Source organism: Bos mutus, chromosome 24 (assembly GCF_027580195.1).
Source record: "Bos mutus isolate GX-2022 chromosome 24, NWIPB_WYAK_1.1, whole genome shotgun sequence".
In the NCBI taxonomy this organism is placed as follows: Eukaryota; Metazoa; Chordata; class Mammalia; order Artiodactyla; family Bovidae; genus Bos; species Bos mutus.
The window spans coordinates 23,587,668-23,608,116 of record NC_091640.1 but is presented as its reverse complement, the minus strand read 5'-3'; the positions used below and the strand labels follow the sequence as shown (position 1 = coordinate 23,608,116).

Below are 20,449 nucleotides of genomic sequence, written 5' to 3'. Positions count from 1 at the left end.
CTAGCTTATGCTTCCTCCAGCCCAGCGTTTCTTATGATGTACTCTGCATAGAAGTTAAATAAGCAGGGTGACAATATACAGACTTGACGAACTCCTTTCCTGATTTGGAACCAGTCTGTTGTTCCATGTCTAGTTCTAACTGTTGCTTCCTGACCTGCATATAGGTTTCTCAAGAGGCAGGTCAGGTGGTCTGGTATTCCCATCTCTTTCAGAATTTTCCACAGTTTATTGTGATCCACACAGTCAAAGGCTTTGGCATAGTCAATAAAACAGACATAAATGGTTTTCTGGAACTCTCTTACTTTTTCCATAATCCAGCAGATGTTGGCAATTTGATCTCTGGTTCCTCTGCCTTTTCTAAAACCAGCTTGAGCATCTGGAAGTTCACGGGTCACGTATTGCTGAAGCCTGGCTTGGAGAATTTTGAGCATTACTTTACTAGCATGTGAGATGAGTACAATTGTGCGGTAGTTTGAGCATTCTTTGGCATTGCCATTCTTTGGGATTGGGATGAAAACTGACCTGTTCCAGTCCTGTGGTCACTGCTGAGTTTTCCAAATTTGCTGGCACATTGAGTGCGGCACTTTCACAGCATCATCTTTCAGGATTTGAAATAGCTCAACTGAAATTCCATCACTTCCACTAGCTTTGTTCATAGTGATGCTTTCTAAGGCCCACTTGACTTCACATTCCAGGATGTCTGGCTCTAGGTCAGTGATCACACCATTGTGATTATCTGGGTCGTGAAGCCCTGTTTTGTACAGTTCTTCTGTGTATTCTTGCCACCTCTTCTTAATATCTTCTGCTTCTGTTAGATCCATACGATTTCTGTCCTTTATCGAGCCCATCTTTGCATGAAATGTACCCTTGGTATCTCTAATTTTCTTGAAGAGATCTCTAGTCTTTCCCATTCTGTTGTTTTCCTCTATTTCTTTGCATTGATTGCTGAGGAAGGCTTTCTTATCTCTTCTTGCTGTTCTTTGGAACTCTGCATTCAGATGCTTCTATCTTTCCTTTTCTCCTTTGCTTTTCACTTCTCTTCTTTTTACAGCTATTTGTAAGGCCTCCCCAGACAGCCATTTTGCTTTTTTGCATTTCTTTTCCATGGGGATGGCCTTGATCCCTGTCTCATGTACAATGTCACGAACCTTCGTCCATAGTTCATCAGGCACTCTATCAGATCTAGTCCCTTAAATCTATTTCTCACTTCCACTGTATAATCATAAGGGATTTGATTTAGGTCATACCTGAATGGTCTAGTGGTTTTCCCTACTTTCTTCAGTTTAAGTCTGAATTTGGCAATAAGGAGTTCATGGTCTGAGCCACAGTCAGCTCCTGGTCTTGTTTTTGCTGACTGTATAGAGCTTCTCCATCTTTGGCTGCAAAGAATATAATCAATCTGATTTCGGTGTTGACCATCTGGTGATGTCCATGTGTAGAGTCTTCTCTTGTGTTGTTGGAAGAGGGTGTTTGCTATGATCAGTGCATTCTCTTGGCAAAACTCTGTTAGCCTTTACCCTGCTTCATTCTGTATTCCAAGGCCAAATTTGCCTGTGTCCAGGAATTAGACACTAAGATAACTGCATCTTTTCTTCCTCTGATTAGGGAGGTGAGGTACCAGCTTTGATAAGATAAGTCAGCTATAAGAAAAGATCAGATATAATGAGCTTGTTCTTAAGCCAATTAAGAATAAGTATGTTAGGATAATTAAAATGGGATTAAACATCCTGTGTGGTGACAAATTTAGCAATAAGTTCATCTGCTCTGTCTTTGTTCTGAAATTATAAAGCTAGTTTTGCTTCAATGGACATCTTTGAAATAGATCTTGTTTTTTGATTTTGTCATGAAAGTCTATGTACCTCTCTGAATCTTTCTTTTTTTCCCTATGATACTCTTAAATATTTTGAACCATGCCAGATAGTAACCAACAGCATAAGTTTGACTTCTCACATTGTCTGTAACATGTTTCTAAGGTTTTACAATTTTCCCATTTCCCCAATACTCCCTCCCAAAGTCACCCTTGGTAAATGACCCCAACTTCCTCTCATGGATTAGAATTAAGCAGGTTCCTTTTCTATATTTTCAGCATTTCTGTCTCTAAGTTTTGCCTTTGCCTCCCCTGCTGAGAAAAAATAACTTCTTCCTGATTCCTTTCTCCTTGTAGTCTATTTTATTTTCCTGTGAAACACTTTAAATATGTAGAAAAATAAAGATGCTAATCAAACATACATCTGTATCAAACATACATCTGTAATCAAACATACATTTGACTTCACTCCTAACAAATGTCAGGAGTTTTTTGGGAATCCTTTAGATTTTTTTTTTAATTGATAAAATTGTTGTACATTTTTGTGTTTATAAGTGAGATTGGCCACAAATTCTCTCTTGTATTATCCTTGTATGTCCTTATTTTGAAATAAGTTATATTAATTTCATAAAGTAAATTTAAGAGCTTTCTTTCTTTACTTATTCTCTAGAATATATATCTATATAAGTGGTGGGAGAGTTGCTTGATGTATTGGTAAAATTAGTCTTCAGAGCTGTTTGTAATATGTGATGTGTGTACACTTTGAGTAGGAGGGTTTTTTATTTATTTTATAAGAATTTACACAAATTTATTGAGGCTTGCTATTTTTAATATAATTTGAAAATTTGTGAACTTGAAATATTTTAGTTTATCTGTTCAAAAGTGAAAGTGAAGTCATGTCCGACTCTTTGCGACCCCATGGACTGTACCCTACCAGGCTCCTCCGTCCATGGGATTTTCCAGGCAAGAATACTGGAGTGGGTTGCCATTTCCTTCTCCAGGAGATCTTCCCGACCCAGGGATTGAACCTGGGTCTCCCACATTGTAGACAGATGCTTTAGCGTCTGAGCCACCAGGGAACCGTAAAGTTTTAACTGAAGAGTCTGTGATGAAAGTGAAGTCACTCAGTCCTGTCCGACTCTGTGACCCCATGGACTGTAGCCTACCAGGCTCCTCCGTCCCTGGGATTTTCCAGGGAGGAGTACTGGAGTGGGTTGCCATCCTTCTCCGAAGGATCTTCCCAACCCAGGGATCGAACCTGGGTCTCCTGCATTGTAGGCAGACTCTTTACCATCTTAGCCACCGGGGATGTGTTCAAAAGTATTGGCTAAAATCATAGTAGTATGCTTTTTACATCTATCTCAGCCAGGGCAGGAGATGCAAGAGATGCAGGTTCAATCCCTGGGTCAGGATGATTCCCTTGAGAAGGAAATGGCAACCCACTCCAGCATTCTTGCCTGGAAAATTCCATGGACAGAGGAGCCTGCCATCAGTCTAACACGACTGAGCATCCACACACACATACTTTTTTAAATCTAATTTTCATTGTATTTGCCTTTGAATCTATACTATACCTCAAATTATATGCCTATCTTTTATTCCTATTAATGTTTATTTAAGCTATCTCTCTTTAGAGGTATACCTGTTTTATTGTTAATGAAAAAATCCTTTATCTGTTCTTGATGGTCATAATTGTTCTTTTCTATTTATGAATATCCATTCTGCTTCTTTACAGTCTTTCTTTTTCAGTTTTTATTCTATAGTTCATTCATTAACTTCTTGATTTGCACACTCAACTCTTGAATTTTCAGTATTTTTTCTTCTCTTAAATATGCACAATTTATCTTTATAACCAATTTAGCTGCTTTTTACAAATTTTGGCATGTCACTTAGAATCTAAATATTTTGTAATTTCCATTACAAAATTTTTTAACTTATGAGTTACTTGTAAGTTTGCTTCCAAGTTTCCAAACATATAATGGGTGTGGGAAGACCAAAGAGTTGCTACATTTCTGTTATTGATATCTAAGTTTACTTCTTTGTGGATAGAGAGATGAGATTTTCTATTATTTTTCAGTATTTGTTGAGACTCACAGGTCTGTTTTGGGTATTTTTTTTAAACTGTTTCTTGAGTGCTGACTAAAAGAAAATGCTTTAGTTCAGTGCTTAAATTCATTGGTTTAAGATTGATTATAGAGTTTTTAAAGTCTTCTTCATTCTTAAGACAAGTTTTTTACCTGTTACCTCAATGTTAGTCACTTAGTCATGTCCAGCTCTTTGTGACCCCATGGACTGTAGCCCAGCAGGCTCCTCTGTCCATGAGATTTCCCAGGAAAGAATCCTGGAGTAGGTAGCCATTCCCTTCTTCAGGAGATTTTCCTGACCCAGGGATTGAACCCAAGTCTCCTGTATTGCAGGCAGCTTCTTCACCATCTGCTGTCTGATAAAATATGTCCAGATATCCCATTAGCATTATGGAGTACCAATTTCTATTTTTAATTATCTCAATTTTAAATTTTGAATGTTATGCAGTTTAAATGGATCCAGGCTTAAGGTCATTGTATTTTCCCAGTGAATTCATTTTATACCTAAGGAATTATTTTCTTACTCCAAAAAAGGTTTTTTTGTTTTTTTTTTCTAAAGCTTTATCTTTATCTGATGTTAATATTATAGTTTTGCTTTTCTTGTTGTGTTCAATGTCTTCCTGCTGTTTTGAGTTTTTCTCCTCGTTTTTGGTTTTCTTGATCGTTATTTTAAGTGTATCTCTTGTAAGGCAGCATATAATTGGATTGTGTTACTTTTAAAAACTAATATGAAAATCCACTTGTATATTTTTTTATTGTGTTGGACTTAATTAAATTTTTTTTAATGACTTCATGTGATTGAGTTTTCTTTCCAGGAATTTATTTGGAAGTTCTAAGTCTTTCATTTTTCCCAGTGACACCTGTAGACTCTACCTATAGAGTTTTAACAAAGTTAAAAACTAGATGGTATCTCTTTTGTTCTCAAACAGTGCCAGAGTTATATAGCATTCTCATTTCAATCACACTGTATCATCTCTCATGCAATTGTGTACTGTTTTCTTTTTCTTTTTTCCATTTTAATTCATGTTAGTTTTATTTTCCTCTGTTAGTATTTATTTGGAGTTACTCATGTCTATTCATCTTCTGGTTTTTTATTACTTCTGCAACCCACCCATTCTTTCTTTGAGTTAATTTCTTTGTTTGTTAAAAGCATGCACTAGTGATTTTTCAGCATGATTCTCTAAGGGACTATTATTCAGTTGCTAAGTTGTGTCTGTCTCTTTGTAACCGCATGAATTGCAGTACTCCAGGCTTCCCTATCCTTCACTATCTCCCAAGTTTGCTCAAACTCATGTCCATTGAGAGAGTGATGCCATCCAGCCTTCTCATCCTCTGTTGCCCCTTTGTACTCTTGTGCTCAATCTTTCCCAGCATCACGGTCTTTTTCCAGTGAGTTGGCTCTTTGCATCAGGTGGCCAAAGTATTGGAGCTTCAGCTTCAGCATCAGTCCTTCCAATGAATATTCAGGGTTGATTTCCTTTAGGATTGACTGGTTTAATCTCCTTGCAGTCCAAAGGACTCTCAAGAATCTTCTCCAGCACCACAATTTGAAAGCATCAATTCTTCAGCACTCAGCCTTCTTTATGGTCCAGCTCTCACATCTGTACGTGACTACAGAAAAGCCATAACTTTGACTATACGGACCTTTGTCAGCAAAGTGATGTCTCTGCTTTTTAATACACTGCCTAGGTCTGTCATAGCTTTTCTTCCAAGAAGAAAAAATCTTTTAATTTTGTGGCTGCAGTCACCATTGGCAGTGATTTTGGAGCCCAAGAAAATAAAATCTGTTACTGTTTCCACTTTTTCTTCATCTATTTCCATGAAGTGATGGGACCAGATGTCACCATGTTAGGTTTTTTTTGAATGCTGAGTTTTAAGCCAGCTTTTTACTCTATTCTTTCACCCTCATCAAGAGGCTCTTTAGTTCCTCTTCTGTTTCTGTCATTAGTGTGGTCTCATCTGCATATCTGAGAGAATTTCCATTTTGGATAGTACTGAAAATATTCTTATATCATTGCTATCATTGCCATTTAGAGGGACATTTTTATTAATTAAATTCTAGATCAAAACGTATTTTCTTTTGTCCCTTTGAAGATATTTCATTGTCATCTGTTATTTATTGGTAATGTGATTCTTGGGTCTTATATTGATCTCTTTGCGGGTAATCTGTTTTTGCTCAAAATAATTTTAAGATACTCTTTTTATTTTTGATATTTTGCTGTTTCAACACATCAGATGAAGGAATGAGTATTTATCCTTTTTGTGATTTGGTGTGTTGCTTTTTCTGAGGACTCTTGTCATTTTTTAGTTCTAAAACTTGGAGAGACATTTGCTCTTCAAATATTGCCCCTCTGTGATCTGCTGTGTTTTTTCGTTCTCAAACTCCTATAAATGTGCATCCTGACTACTTAATCTATTCCCTGTATTTTTGCTCTATCCTGCATTTTTGACTCATTTTTAATGCTGCATTCCAGATATCTTTATCAACTTTATCTAGACCTGGTGCTATGTTGGGTTAAATAAACAGATGGTATTGAGTGAAGTAGACATTATGAAAATTAAAGGCAACTAAGGCAAGATAGAAACGCAAAGAAGCTTTGGAGATTTTCTTCTGAAATGTCACTCTGAAAAGAGACACAATTAAGTACATTATTGAATATATATATACCTTCAGTATACATTTTATGTGTGTGTACAGGTGTATGTTTTCCCAATCTATAGTGAATTCATACCTCTTGCTTATTTATCACAGGACACTTGAAATGGACCAAAGCTGAGGACATTGACATAGAAACCCCGGGATCTATTCTTGTCAACACTAACTTGAGGGCATTAATAAATAAACATACATTTGCTTCCTTACCTCAGCATTTTCAACAGTACCTCCTGCTTTTGCTCCCAGAAGTGGATAGGCAGGTAAGTAGAAGTTTCAGACATTTGATATCAGTTACCAGTTATATCATTATGAAGTGGCAGGTCTGTTATCGAAGATGACTGATACCTGAGTGGATGGTTTTGTAATAGTCTAGTATATTTATGTAACTTATATACTTATTGCTGGCATTGGTGTGTTTGCTTAATCTGCCAAAACAGACTCATTTTTTATTATCACTAGTGAGCCAATTCAAATTTTAAAATATAGCACATTGCCATAGAGTGGAAACAACAGACCTACCCACATTGGGAAGGAAAAACAAAGAAATCAAAGGTTCCATTATCAAATAAATCTTTGAAGTAGCTGCTCCTTTGCCCTGAGGGAATATTGAAGTGCAGCAATAAAAAGCCAGGGTTTCTAAGAAATTATGTAAATGTTTTCATTCTCAACTCTTTCCAAAAAGCATTTAAAATTTATGTTTGGAGTTGGTTTCTGAAAGTCTATCATCATGAATATGATTGCCTATAAATAATCACGTTTTATCTTTATATTTAGTTGAACTGGAAATGCTTTCAGTGTATTTTTGTATTTTTGAAAAGCTTCTAAAATAAGGAAGTACAAATATAGACTCATAATAGCAGGCATCAATCATCTTCTAAAGCTGTTTGCTTTGAAAAGAAAAAAAATATTTCATCACATAAACTTTTATTAAATTTCACAAAAATTATTAAATGGTAACTAAGGAAACATTTCCTTGCAATTTTCATTTCAATAAGAGTTGACACTGTATGTAGTTCCCAGTTGATGGACATATTATGCATGTGTTTATAAATTTGCATCTCAAAACTAGAGACACATCCATAAATTGATATGAGCAAGGTTGATTCAATATTTCCATATTATTTTGAACAAATATTCTTAGCTTTTTATTTGATTCTCTTTTCTTCTAACTTACCAACTTTTTCATACATACTTAAAATTTGATGAGCTGCTGTTTTCTACCATTCTTTTGTATCTATTTGGTGGATATTATTGTTCATTTTAGAAAAATACTGTTTTGATTTTTGTGCAGTTTTGTTTGAAATTTATTCAATATTCTGAATATAATAAATATTTGGTGCTTTTGAATAACAGAAATACAGTAAGTGCCTATTACATATTTATTCAATCAGTGATTAAATACACTCAAGTTGGATACAGAAGCTATAATCCTAAATAATGAAAATATGAGTTAGAAACAGGTGAACATAGAGAGAAAAGCACAAAGTAAATTGAACTTTTATATGTAGAAGGGAAAAAAAATCACAGACAAATTCAAGATCCTTGAATTGGGCCTAGAAGTAGAGGCAGAATTTGAATGAAATAGGTGGAGATGTGTTTTATGTGAAAGATTCAAATATACAAAATCAAAAGTGAATTGTGAGCGGAGTCTGGATTATAGGAACAGCAATACCAATGGGTCTGGAATGACAAATTAGAAGTCGATTTTAGAAGATGCTTTGAGTATAAGGCTAAGAAGTCTGAACGGTGTTCTTGCTGTGTTTGCAATGCAAAGCCATTGAGGGCTTTTGAGCAGAGCTGTGTAATAAGATCACTACTTCTTAAGAAAATTATTCTGGCAATACTGAAAAGGGAATGTTAGAGATGGGAAGCATGAAAGTGGAAAGGGTTGTTAGAAAGTCATTTTAGTTGTTCCAGAAGGCAAAGTGAGGGCTTGAATTTGAGGAATAGCATTGAACTTGAAAAGGAATGTGGTTTAGCTGCTAAGTTGTGTCCAACTCTTGCGACCCCATGGACTGTAGCCTGCCTGGCTTCTCTGTCCTTGGGATTCTCCAGGCAAGAGTACTAGAGTGGGTTGCCATTTCCTTCTCCAGGGGATCTTCCAGACCCAGGGATCAAACCCAGGTCTGCTGCATTGCAGGCAGATTCTCTACCAGCTGAGCTACAAGGGAAAAGGAATAGGATGATGCAGTCACCATCACCAGTCCCCACTGCTGCCATCATCACTGTCATCCAGGGGCAGCAAGTTTACATTTTGCCAAATAACACTTGAAGCAGGATTTCGGGAGAAGTGGCTGATAATTCCTGGGTTTCAAGTTGGTATGACTGAGCATTGCGTTCAGGTATTTAGAAAAACTTTATTTATTTGGGGGACAGTGAACTTATTAGCTATACAACTATTCCCTCCACTTCAAGGTATGTGCAGTTTATCTTGTTTACAGTTCTACCTCCTGTTGCTAGAATGAGATTCAGCATATATAAAATACTCACATCTTTTTGCAATGAAGAAATGACAGATTGTCTTAGGATTAGCCAAGTATTTCAGTAACCCAGAAGGCCACTCTGAATAAGTCTAATATTTAAACCAACCTGTAGCAGTTTCTGTTACTCAGTGTTTTCCAGTCACTGTGAGGCATATAAATGAATAAGGCACGATTATCTGTCCTCAAAGAACAGGTAGTTCAGTGGGAAATTATGTATTCAAGAAATATTTACAGAGCATGTATTATTACTTTGCTAAATACAGAGGCTTCAAGAATAAATCTTGCAGAGGAATAGCAGGTGGAGGAGAAAGACAAGCTTATCCTGAAATATAGCTTCCTGTTTACTAGGAAAGAAGTCTGATAACTGCATAGATCTATGGGAAATTTAGTATAAGACCAGGGAGAGTCACATAAATAGAAGTATAAAGAAAGTCCTCAGAAGGCAGAGAGGGTGAAGAACTTTAATTTGAAAGTAGTACTGAAGAAAATTTTATGATGAAACAGATGCTTAACTTGCACCTTGAAGGTGTTTTGGAAGTAGCATCAAGAGAAAGTGCATTTTACAGAAGGAGAGCTTGTCATTTACAAAGACCTGCTGTGTGTATGTAGGATACTGTGCTAAAGGGCAGTGTGGTCTACAACCTGGATCACCTGGTTGCAGAATCAACTCTTTAGCTTTTTCTGAAACCAGGGGGTACTCAAGAGATTTCTCAAATGAGAAGCAGCATACATAAAATAATTTAAGTAAATATTTTAATGCCTGGACCTAGGGCAGGAGAAGAAGATCCAAAGAATAAATAAAGTCAGTCCTTATTTTCTCTTAGAAGCCAGTAGCCCTGTAAATAATGTATTGGACTGGCAGAAAGATAAGACCCAGGGAGACTGGATAAGAGATAAAGACAGTAGTTGAGATAAGAGATTAAGAGTCTGCTTTGATTTATGTCATCTAGTGTTCTGCCTGTGTTTTCCTCTAAGAGTTTTATAGTTTCTTACATTTAGGTCTTTAATCCATTATGAGTTTATCTTTGAGTATGGTGTTAGGCAGTGTTCTGATTTCATTCTTTTACATGTAGCTGTCCAGTTTTCCCAGCACCATTTATTGAAGAGGCTGTCTTTGCCCCATTGTATATTCTTGCCTCCTTTTTCAAAAATAAGGTAATCATAGGTGCATGGGTTTATTTCTGGGCTTTCTACCTTGTTCCATTGGTCTATATTTATGTTTTTGTGCAAGTACCATACTGGCTTAATGACTGTAGCTTTGTAGTATAACCTGAAGTCAGGAAGGTTGATTCCTCCAGCTCCATTCTTCATTTTCAAGACTGGTTTGGCTGTTCGGGGTCTTTTGTGTTTCCATATGAAATTGTGAAATTCATATTTCACAATTTCCATATGGAAGTTTCAATTTTCCATATTTCAAATTTCCATATGAATTGTGGAATTTTTTTGTTCTACTTCTGTGAAAAATACCATTGGTAATTTGATAGGGATCACATTGAATCTGTAGATTGCATTTGGTAGTATACTCATTTTCACTATATTGATTCTTCCCATCCAGGAACACGGTATATTTCTCTATATGTTGTCCTTGATTTCTTTCATTGAAGTGAAAGTGAAAGTGAAGTCGCTCAGTTGTGTCCGACTCTTTTCGACCCCATGGACTGTAGCCAACCAGGCTCCTCCCTCCATGGGATTCTCCAGGCAAGAGTACTGGAGTGGGTTGCCATTTCCTTCTCCAGGGGATCTTCCAGACCCAGGGATCGAACCCGGGTCTCCTGCATTCCAGGCAGACGCTTTAACCTCTGAGCCACCAGGGAAGCCCCCGATTTCTTTCATTAGTGTCTTATAATTTTCTGTGTACAGTTCTTTTGTCTCCTTAGGGATGATATAAATCAAAGCAAGATCGTCTATGATCCACCTCCTAGAGTAACAGAAATAAAAACAAAAGTAAACACGTGGGACCTGATTAAACTTAAAAACTTTTGCACAGCAGAGGAAACTATAAACACAGTGAAAAGACAGCCCTCAGAATGGGAGAAAATAATAACAAATGAAACAACTGACAGAGGATTAATTTCCAAAATATACAAGCAGCTCATACAACTCAATATCAGAAAAACAAACAACCCAATAAAAAAATGGGAAAAAGACCTAAACAAACATACAGATGGCTAGGAAACACATGAAAAGATGCTCAACATCGCTCCTTATTAGAGAAATTCAAATCAAAACTACAATGAGATGTCACCTCACATGGGTCAGAATGGCCATCATCAAAAAGTCTACAAACATTAAATGCTGGAGAGTGTGAAGAAAAGGGAATGCTCTTGCACTGTTGGTAGAAATGTACATTGATACAGCCACTGTAGAAGACAGTATGGAGATTCCTTAAAAAACTAGGAATAAAACCACCATAGGATCCAACAATCCCACTCCTAGGCATATACCGTGAGGAAACCAAAATTGAAAAAGACACATGTATCCCATTGTTCATTGCAGCACTATTTACAACAGCTAGCACATGGAAGCAACCTAGATGTCCATTGACAGATCAATGGATAAAGAAGTTGTGGTACATATACCCAATGGAATATTACTCAGCCATAAAAAGGAACAGATTTGAGTCAGTTCTAATGAGGTGGATGAACCTGAAACCTTTTATATAGAGTGAAGTAGGTCAGAAAGAAAAAGATATTGTATTCTAATGCATATATAGAATCTGGAAAAATAGTACTGAAGAATTTACTTACAGGGCAGCAGTGGAGAAACAGACATAGAGAATAGACTTGCAGACATGGGGAGAGGGGAGGAGAGGGTGAGATGTATGGAAAAAGTAACATGGAAACTTACATTGCCATACGTAAAATAGATAGCCAATGGGAATTTGCAGTGTGGCTCAGGAAACTCAAACAGGGGCTCTGTATCAACCTAGAGGGGTGGGGTGGGGAGGGAAATTGGAGGGAGGTTCGGAAGGGAGGGGATATATGTACATCTATGGCTGATTGATGTTGAGGTTTTACAAAAAAACAAAATTCTATAGAGCAATTATCCTTCAATAAAAAATAAATTAATTAAAAAAAAGAGAGTTTAAGAGTCTGACCTAAGACATTAGGCCTTGGAGAAGAAATGAAAGGACTGAACTCCCTGCATATTTCAACCCTGAAGAGTGGGAGTAAATGACACTGCCTGTGGGATGGGTTTGTAGAAGGTCTGGAGGCAACTGGAGATACTATCTAGGGTTATTTGGGAGGACAGGAAGACTCTGTGGCCCCATCCACATTCGACATTGAGAAATTGAGAACTGTGTCTCTGCTCTGCTGGAGCTGAGCTCAGCCCTCTCTCCCAGCAGCAAGGAACAGGCAACTGAATGCAACAAGCTTCCAAAACTGCTCTATTTCTGTTCAGTTTATAAAAATCCAAAAGGAGGTGAACATCACCATTTTCTAGGCCAGAAGGAGTAGGAAAGGCATGGAGATGTGAATCTGATTACACAGATTTACTTGAGTCAGTGGAAGGTAGTGCAGTTATGTGAAATTTCACTTGTATGAAAGCCTGATTTCACATATTTTTACAAAATTTGAAATTCTCAGCTTTCTTGTCTTCTTCCGTTGACTGCCCAGGTTACTGCCCGAGTTCTCCCCTGAAGCAGTCCTACAGGCTCTCCTATTCTGGGCCATGTGAAGCCAAAGTGTAATTCATTATGACACCTTTAAAATAAGGGAGGCTGGGTTCCCCATTTACCATTAAGCCAGCCTTTCTGGTATTTTTTTTTTCCATGTTTGTACTTTTCCTTTCTTTTTCTAGAGGACTGTTTATCTTAGATTACGTATTTTACATATTCCTAGTTGTTTTATAACCTTGTCACATCTAGTTTATTTTAATTTTACCTCACACATGTTATGCTGCAATTAACAGAAAACTGAACTCAAACTTACTTAAATATAAAGGGGATTTATTGGCTCAGGTAGTTGTAAGATGGAGGTTGGAGTAGGCTTCTAGTTGTTAGTCCAAGGATTCAGTTATCACCGACCAGTTTAACTATGTTTAAAGAATTCATTTAAAAAATCTTTTCCCTTGTAGTTGGCACTATTCTAAACTTGAATCCCTTTGTGGTAAGATGGCTACCTGAATTTTTAAAAACTTGGTGTTTTTCTCTTGGTTCACATTCTTAGGGAACATATTTGAAGCTATTTGTGTTTACCTCAGATTGGGACTTGAACCCATATGCTGGGACTCCAACCCAGCCAAAATCCAGGGTGAGACACAAACCCACGTGGTCAGGACTTGCTGCTGCTGCTGCTAAGTTGCTTCATTCATGTCCAACTCTGTGCGACCCCATAGACAGCAGCCCACCAGGATCCCCCATCCCTGGGATTCTCCAGGCAAGAGTACTGGAGTGGGTTGCCATTTCCTTCTCCAGTGTATGAAAGTGAAAAGTGAAAGTGAAGTCGCTCAGTTGTGTCCGACCCTTAGCGACCCCATGGACTGCAGCCCACCAGGCTCCTCCATCCATGGGAGTTTCCAGGCAAGAGTACTGGAGTGGGGTGCCATTGCCTTCCAGCCCAAACCCACGGTACTGGTTTCAGGACATAATGGAGCTCAGGTTCTTGATGCCTCATCACAGAAGGAATTTAGTGATAGACAAAGGGATAGGTAATATGTGGATTTCTTCAGATTCAGGGAGAAGCACACTCCATAGAGAGAGTAAGGGCCACTGCAGAGGGTGAGTCTGGAGAGAGTATGAGCCATCGCAGAGGGCAGAATCTGGCGGCCTTGAAATGTGCTGTGGTTGGTTTTTATGGGCTGGGTAATTTCATATGCTAATGAGTGGGAGGGTTATTCCAACTATTTTGGGGAAGGGATGGAGATTTCCAGGAATTGGGCCCACTCCTTGGTCTTTTGCTAGTGTTTTGGAACTGTCCTGAAGCCTCTGGGTGTGCCATTTAGCTTGCTGATTGAGGATCAAAGTCTAGTCAAAGTCTGCTTGTCTGCCATCTTGGACCCATTTGATTTTAATTGGTTTATGTTGTGTCCTTGGACTGTGTCATTCCTTCATAAGTTGTGCCCTGCGCCTTTCCTTCCTATTACATATTGATACTTCTGTCCTAGTATTTCAAAAACAAGACCCAAGAGTCACTATATGACTCATATAGTACCTAAGGTACTATATGGATCACCTGTCCACTTAAACAATGACTCTAGCTGGGGGAAAATGGAATATTCAAATTGGTTTAAAGCAGCCAGGCCTAATCTTGAACTTTAGAGTGCTCATCATCTCCAAAAGTAAAATGGTGCACTGTGAGGAATTCAGGAATACTTTAGAAATTTGGTTTTTAGGAAGTTCTGTTAGAGGCTGTGCAATAGGGGTTTGAGGGGGACGTCAACTATCGTTGTTCCCTGTAATGGGGTAGGTATGGAGTTTTATTTCTAACGTGTTGGGTTGAGATGCTTCTATTACAGGAAATGTCCAGAAATGATTATGTGATCAAGTTTTTTAACTGGAGAAAATGTAATTAATGATTACAATCTACATAGATTATAGTGTCAGCTATGGGATTTGATGATACTGTGAGATATAATCATTCCAGAAAAAGACATATTTGTGAGGAAGTGCATATTACAAAGGGTATGGGGGGCAGCCAGGGAATAGATAGAAAATAGCAAATCTGTGAGATCATCAATGAGATTATGTGCGGGCAGCAGTGTCAAATGGACTTTAGGAGGTCACAGGGGGTAAGGGGGACATCTTTCCTTCATTCCTTTAGATCCACTCTATGCCTCCTTTTCTCTGCTTTGCTCCAGGAGGCTGTCTGTAGAGACTAATGTATATATGGACTACTGCATCAGCAAGAACAATGCCTCTGTCTTCCTTTGTTTTTAATTTTGCTGTTGTTGTTCAGTCGCTAAGTCGTGTCCAATTCTCTGTCACCCTGGGGCTGCAGCATACCAGGCTTCCCTGCCCTTCACCATCTCCAAGAGTCTGCTCAAACTCATGTCCGTTGAGTGAGTGATGCCATCCAATCATCTCATCCTCTGTCGCCCGCTTTGCTGCTTTCAGTCTTCCCAGCATCAGGGTCTTTTTCCATGAGTGAGTTCTTCGTGTCAGCTGGCCAGATATTGGAGCTTCAGCTTCAGCATCGATCCTTCCAATGAATATTCAGAATTGATTTCATTTAGGATTGACTGGTTTGATCTCCTTGCAGTCCAAGGGACTCTCAAGAATCTTCTCCAGCACCACAATTCAAAAGCATCAATTATTTTGTACTCAGCCTTCTTTATGGTCCTCAGCTCTCACATCCATACATGATTACTGGAAAAACCATGGCTTTGAAATAATAACAAACTATTAGAAGACTTAAAAATATAGTAGAGAAGTTTCAAGCCTCATTATCCATCAGACCCCCTGTCCCCAATATATTACGACTTTAAGCCTGTTTTTGTTTTGTTTTGTTTTTCCTGCAAGCAAGGGCATCCTCTTACATAAGCACAGTGTAGCCAATCAAGATCAGAAAACTGGCATTTATGATTCTTACTGTGTAATTCTTAGACTCTATTCACGTTTAGCCACCTGTCCCAGTAATGTCACTTTTAGTAACAAGATCCTTTTAGTATCAAATCTGTCATTGTATTTAGTTGTCATATCTTTTTAGTCTCCTTCATTCTGGAATAGTTCTTCAGTCTTCCCTTGACTTTGTGATTTTGACACTTTTGAAGATTATAAGCCAATGTTAGTTTGTGTGATGTTTCCTAGTGATCAGATTCAGATTTTATCAGGAGGAGGAATATGACAAATGATGATGTGTTCTCCTTGCACCTATGAGCTGGCACAAATTTGATTTCTCCTGATACTGATGTTGATCACTTGAACATTCTATTAAAATGTATCCCCCAAGGCTTCTCCAGGGTAACATTACTTATTTTTTCTTTGTAATTAAATAGTATTTTGTAAGGACTTCCTTTTAATCCTGTTCCTCTTCAGCCTGTCAGTTTTCCACTTACTCCTATCTCTCTGGTTTCTTCATTGTTCCCTAGTTTTTTAGCAGGTTATTATGCTCAGCTGTCCACATTTGGTCACTAGGAGCCTGTTCAAGCTGGTTCCTCTGTCTTCTAAAGTGTCTCCATCACTCTTTGAATATCTCATTACTTTGAAACACATGGAATTGTTCCAGTCTCATCTTATACTTTGCCTGCCCCAGCCCTGGAATGCACCCCTTCTCCAAGGAACCTTAGTTCCCTTTACTGGAAGGTAGTATTTAGAAATCAAGATCTCACTATACCTATGTTCTTTGCTGTTGAGGTATGGCTGCTCCCAGATCTGGGACAGACTTATGAAATATATGCAGGTCTGTATATGCAGGAATGCGTGCATTCATACATGTATGTGCATGTTTGTGTGTGTGACAACCTTCTGTGTCTTGGTGACAAGGCACATCTTACAGGAGAAAGAGTATGAGCCTATTCACAGTCCATAACTGTAAAACAGTTTCCATTTACATTTATTTCTACATGCATCTCTATAGCTTGTAAACTGTGAATTCACACTAATGCTTATAAACTAACCTAATGCCTCCTGGTTTATCCTAGCTTTGTCCCTTTATATAGCTGTCCAACACTGACAGTGTTCTGTTACTCTCAATATTTCTAAATAGTCCATGAACCTCCTGGAAGTCAGTCAGTCTTCCATCTTGGCCACCTTACCTCCCCATGGGAATGGCCTCCTTGCCAGCCTGAGGCTCTCACTCTCCATGACTGCCCACCTCCCCACCTCCCCTGCACCTTTCCCTTCCTGCTTGACCCCTCCCTCACACTGCTCATTGGGCCCCTTCTGTGAAGGTGGCCCCCGACCTGCTGTGTCTCCCCTCTTCAGGTCTCCCCTCCATACAGTCACTCACCTTACCCCACTGGGCTGCGTGATCCCACTCTGCACCATCATGAGTCCCTCCACAACTTCTCTCAGAGGCCCATGTTAATATATGCTTCTGGCCTGAATCACTCAGGAGGAGGATGAGAAGGCTCCTGGACTCTTAATTGGTTTCAGCTGTTGGGATGCCCCAGCAGGGGAGGAAGCAGAGTGAGACTGAGCCCCTCACCTGCCCTTCATGGACAATAGAGGCCACATCCATTGACCAGCTTCTATCAGAAAGTCTGTGCCACACATCCCTCTCCAAGTTCCAGTCACTCCCTTCTCCCCTCACCCTTCAGGTCAAATACTTGCCCGCATCATTCGCTCTGGCTTATTGCACTATCCTCCGTGGTTTGGCTGCATCCTGCCCACATCTTTATAAATAGTCCGTTTAATCTGCTGTCTTTGAAGAATGCTAACTTGAATGAGTCACCTGTGCCTGCTGGGTTCCTGACTGACACACCCTTTGAGGAAGTAGAATGATATGGATGGAAAGCCAATTCTAGTGGTTTGGGGAAGGATATATGGTCCATTCATTCAGCCAACGTTTATGTAACCTGTGCGTGCATGCTAAGTCGCTTCAGTTGTGTCCAGTTCTTTGTGACCCTGTGGACTGTAGCCCACCAGGCTCCTCTGTCCCTGGGATTCTCTAGGCAAGAATACTGGAGTGGGTTGCCATGCTGTCCTGCAGGGAATCTTTCTGACCCTGGCATCAAACCCGCATCTCTATGTCTCCTGCATTGGCAGGTAGTTCTTTACTACTAGTGCTGCCTGGGAAAGCATTGATGATACAGATGTTAATACTTACAGTTCATATCCTGAGAGAAGTAATGGTTAGAGAAGAGAGAGAGAAAAGCCTGTAGGTGAGAACAGTGCTGTGGTGGTAGCATATGCATTGTGCTAAGGGGACATTTGCTGCGCTTAGTCATTCAGTCATGTCTGACTCTTTGAGGCCCCATGGACTGTAGCCCACCAGGCTCTTCTGCCCATGGGGATTCTCCAGGCAAGAATATTGGAGTGGGTTGACATGCCCTCCTCAACGGGCTTTTCCCAACCCGGGGATTGAACCCAGGTCTCCTGCATTGCAGGTGGATTCTTTACCCTGAGCCATCGGGAAGCCCAAGAATACTGCAAGTGGGTAACCTATCCTTTCTCCAGGGAACCATCCCAACACAGAAATCGAATGGGAGTCTCCTGCATTGCAAGTGGATTCTTTACCAGCTGAGCTACCAGTGAAGTCCCAAGGGAACATAGAGGAGGTGGTTATATCCTGTCTGTGGGAGTTAGAGAAGAGTTCAAGAGAAGGTATTGTTGAACAAGGTCCAAAATGATGGAGGAAGTTTCCCAGGTTAAGAAGTAAGGTGGGCATTCCTAGCAAAGGAAACCATGCGTACCAGTAATAATACTGATTGCCTGCAGTGCCAGGCCTCCCACAGAGATGGTTACTAGTCCTGACAGCAGCTCTCGAAGAGTCTGTGTTCCTGTCTTATATACCTGGAAACTGAGGATAAGGAAAGAAAAGGTCTTACCCAGCCTCTTCCAAATAAAAACATGGACACCAGAATATGAAAACAGATTTGTCCACCCCCAAGGTGATGTTCTCCTACATCATGCTCCCTTGCGGCCAGGACAGACAGAGAAGCATATGGTGTCTGTCCACACGGAATTTGAGACAGCTGAGGGGAGAAAGTTGAGGCTAGAAAGGTAGGTGGAGTGAGCTTTTAAAAAAGGCCTCATAGGTCAGTAAGCAATGTAGAACATACCAAGATTTTACATTTGGAGCGTGCTGTTGTTAGATTTGTGTTACAGAGAAAGCTCTATTGGAGGAGCGAAGCACGGTAGAGGGGAGATCCCGTGCTCTCCATCTGGGTACCACGTAGCCACACTGTCTTCCCTCCTGTACCTGATGGCTCAGCCTTTTGTTGTCCCTCAGCTCTGCCAGAAATGCTTTCCCAGCATCGTTTGGTAAGGCCACCTCATTTTCCACCAAGTCTCAACATCAGCTCCTCACAAGGGCTTTTCTTCTCTCTCCTCCCATCTAAAGTACTATCTCTGGTTGTTTTCTAAGTTTTCTGTGTTTCCTTTCCTGCACTTTAAAGTCTGTGACTAACTTGTTTACGTATTTGTTCTTTTGTCTTTCCCCATGGAAATTAACAGCCCCAGGGCAAAGTGGCTCTATTTCTCCTCCTCACTGTGCCTGGTCTGGAGTGCTGCTGCTGCTGCTGCTAAGTCGTTTCAGTCGTGTCTGACTCTGTGTGACGTGTCTGACTCTGTGCGACCCCATAGATGGCAGCCCACCAGGCTCCCCCGTCCCTGGGATTCTCCAGGCAAGAACACTGGAGTGGGTTGCCATTTCCTTCTCCAATGCATAAAAGTGAAAAGTGAAAGTGACGTCACTCAGTCCTGTCCGACTCTTCACGACCCCATGGACTGAAGCCTACTAGGCTCCTCCATCCATGGGATTTTCCAGGCCTGGAGTGAGTGCTCAGTAAATGTTTTCTGAACGAATGAATGACTATAGCCTGGGAAGCCACTTAAAAGGCTAGTTTAACATGTCTGATAAATAAGAATTTTAGCCAAAGCCACTGTATTGTAGAATGGAAAGGAGGGGCCTTATTCAGAAGACAGTGTATTAGTTTGCTAGGGCTGCTATTAACAAAATACCAGAGACTAGGTGACTTAAAAATAGCAATTTGTTTTCTCCCAGTTCTGGAGGCTGCAAGTCCAAGATCAAGGTGCTGGCATTCTTGGAGTCTCCCTGGGCCTCTCTGCTCTTTTGGCTTGTAGATAGCTTCCTTTTATATGTGCCTTGACTTGTCCTTTTCTTTGCATAGCATCCCCCAATCTGTGATGTCACTTTCTCTTCTTATAAAGACATCCCTCATTCTGCATTAGGGCCCCACCAGTATGACCTGATTTAACCCTCATTACCTCTTTGAAGGGGGCTTCCCAGGTGGCACTAGTGGTAAAGAACCTGCCTGCCAATGCAGGAGAGATAAGAGACATGGGTTCAATCCCTGGGTTGGGAAGATCCCCTGGAGGAGGGCATGGCCACCCACTCCAGTATTCTTGCCTGGAGAACCCCATGGACAGAGGAGCCAGGAGATCTACAGTCCATAGCGTTGCAAAGAGTCAGACACGACTGAAGCCACTTAGCACACACGCATTTACCTTTCTGAAGGCCCTGTCTCCAAGTATATGGTTAGGGCTTCAATTAGGGCTTCAACCTATGAATTCAGGAGGTGGGGGGGGCCTTCTGCCCAATACAGACATTAGAAATAAAATCATCATGACTTGGTAATTGGATTTGAGGGAGAAGGAGAAATAGAACATTCCTTTTAGGTACTATTTATTGTGCAGTTGAGAATAGCAAAGTATTGCTGTATTTTTAAAGCTGGGGTGGACTTAAACATGATTTTGTCCTAAAAATTGAGGCAGTTCACAGAAGAAATTGAAGATAGAAGAGTAAGGATTTGATTTATGGCCCCAAGTCTTAGAATAGATGGAAAGGGATAGACT

General features: G+C 39.9%; 1 protein-coding gene across 1 annotated transcript in view; it reads left to right on the top strand.

Annotated features, from left to right (window-relative positions):
* ASXL3 (ASXL transcriptional regulator 3) overlaps nucleotides 1–20,449 on the top strand; it is a 196,229-nt gene that overhangs the window by 112,452 nt on the left and 63,328 nt on the right. The window contains exon 8 of the mRNA XM_070361800.1: nucleotides 6,644–6,807. Within this exon, the coding sequence (XP_070217901.1) occupies nucleotides 6,644–6,807 (164 nt within the window). The remainder of the gene's footprint in view (nucleotides 1–6,643; nucleotides 6,808–20,449) is intronic.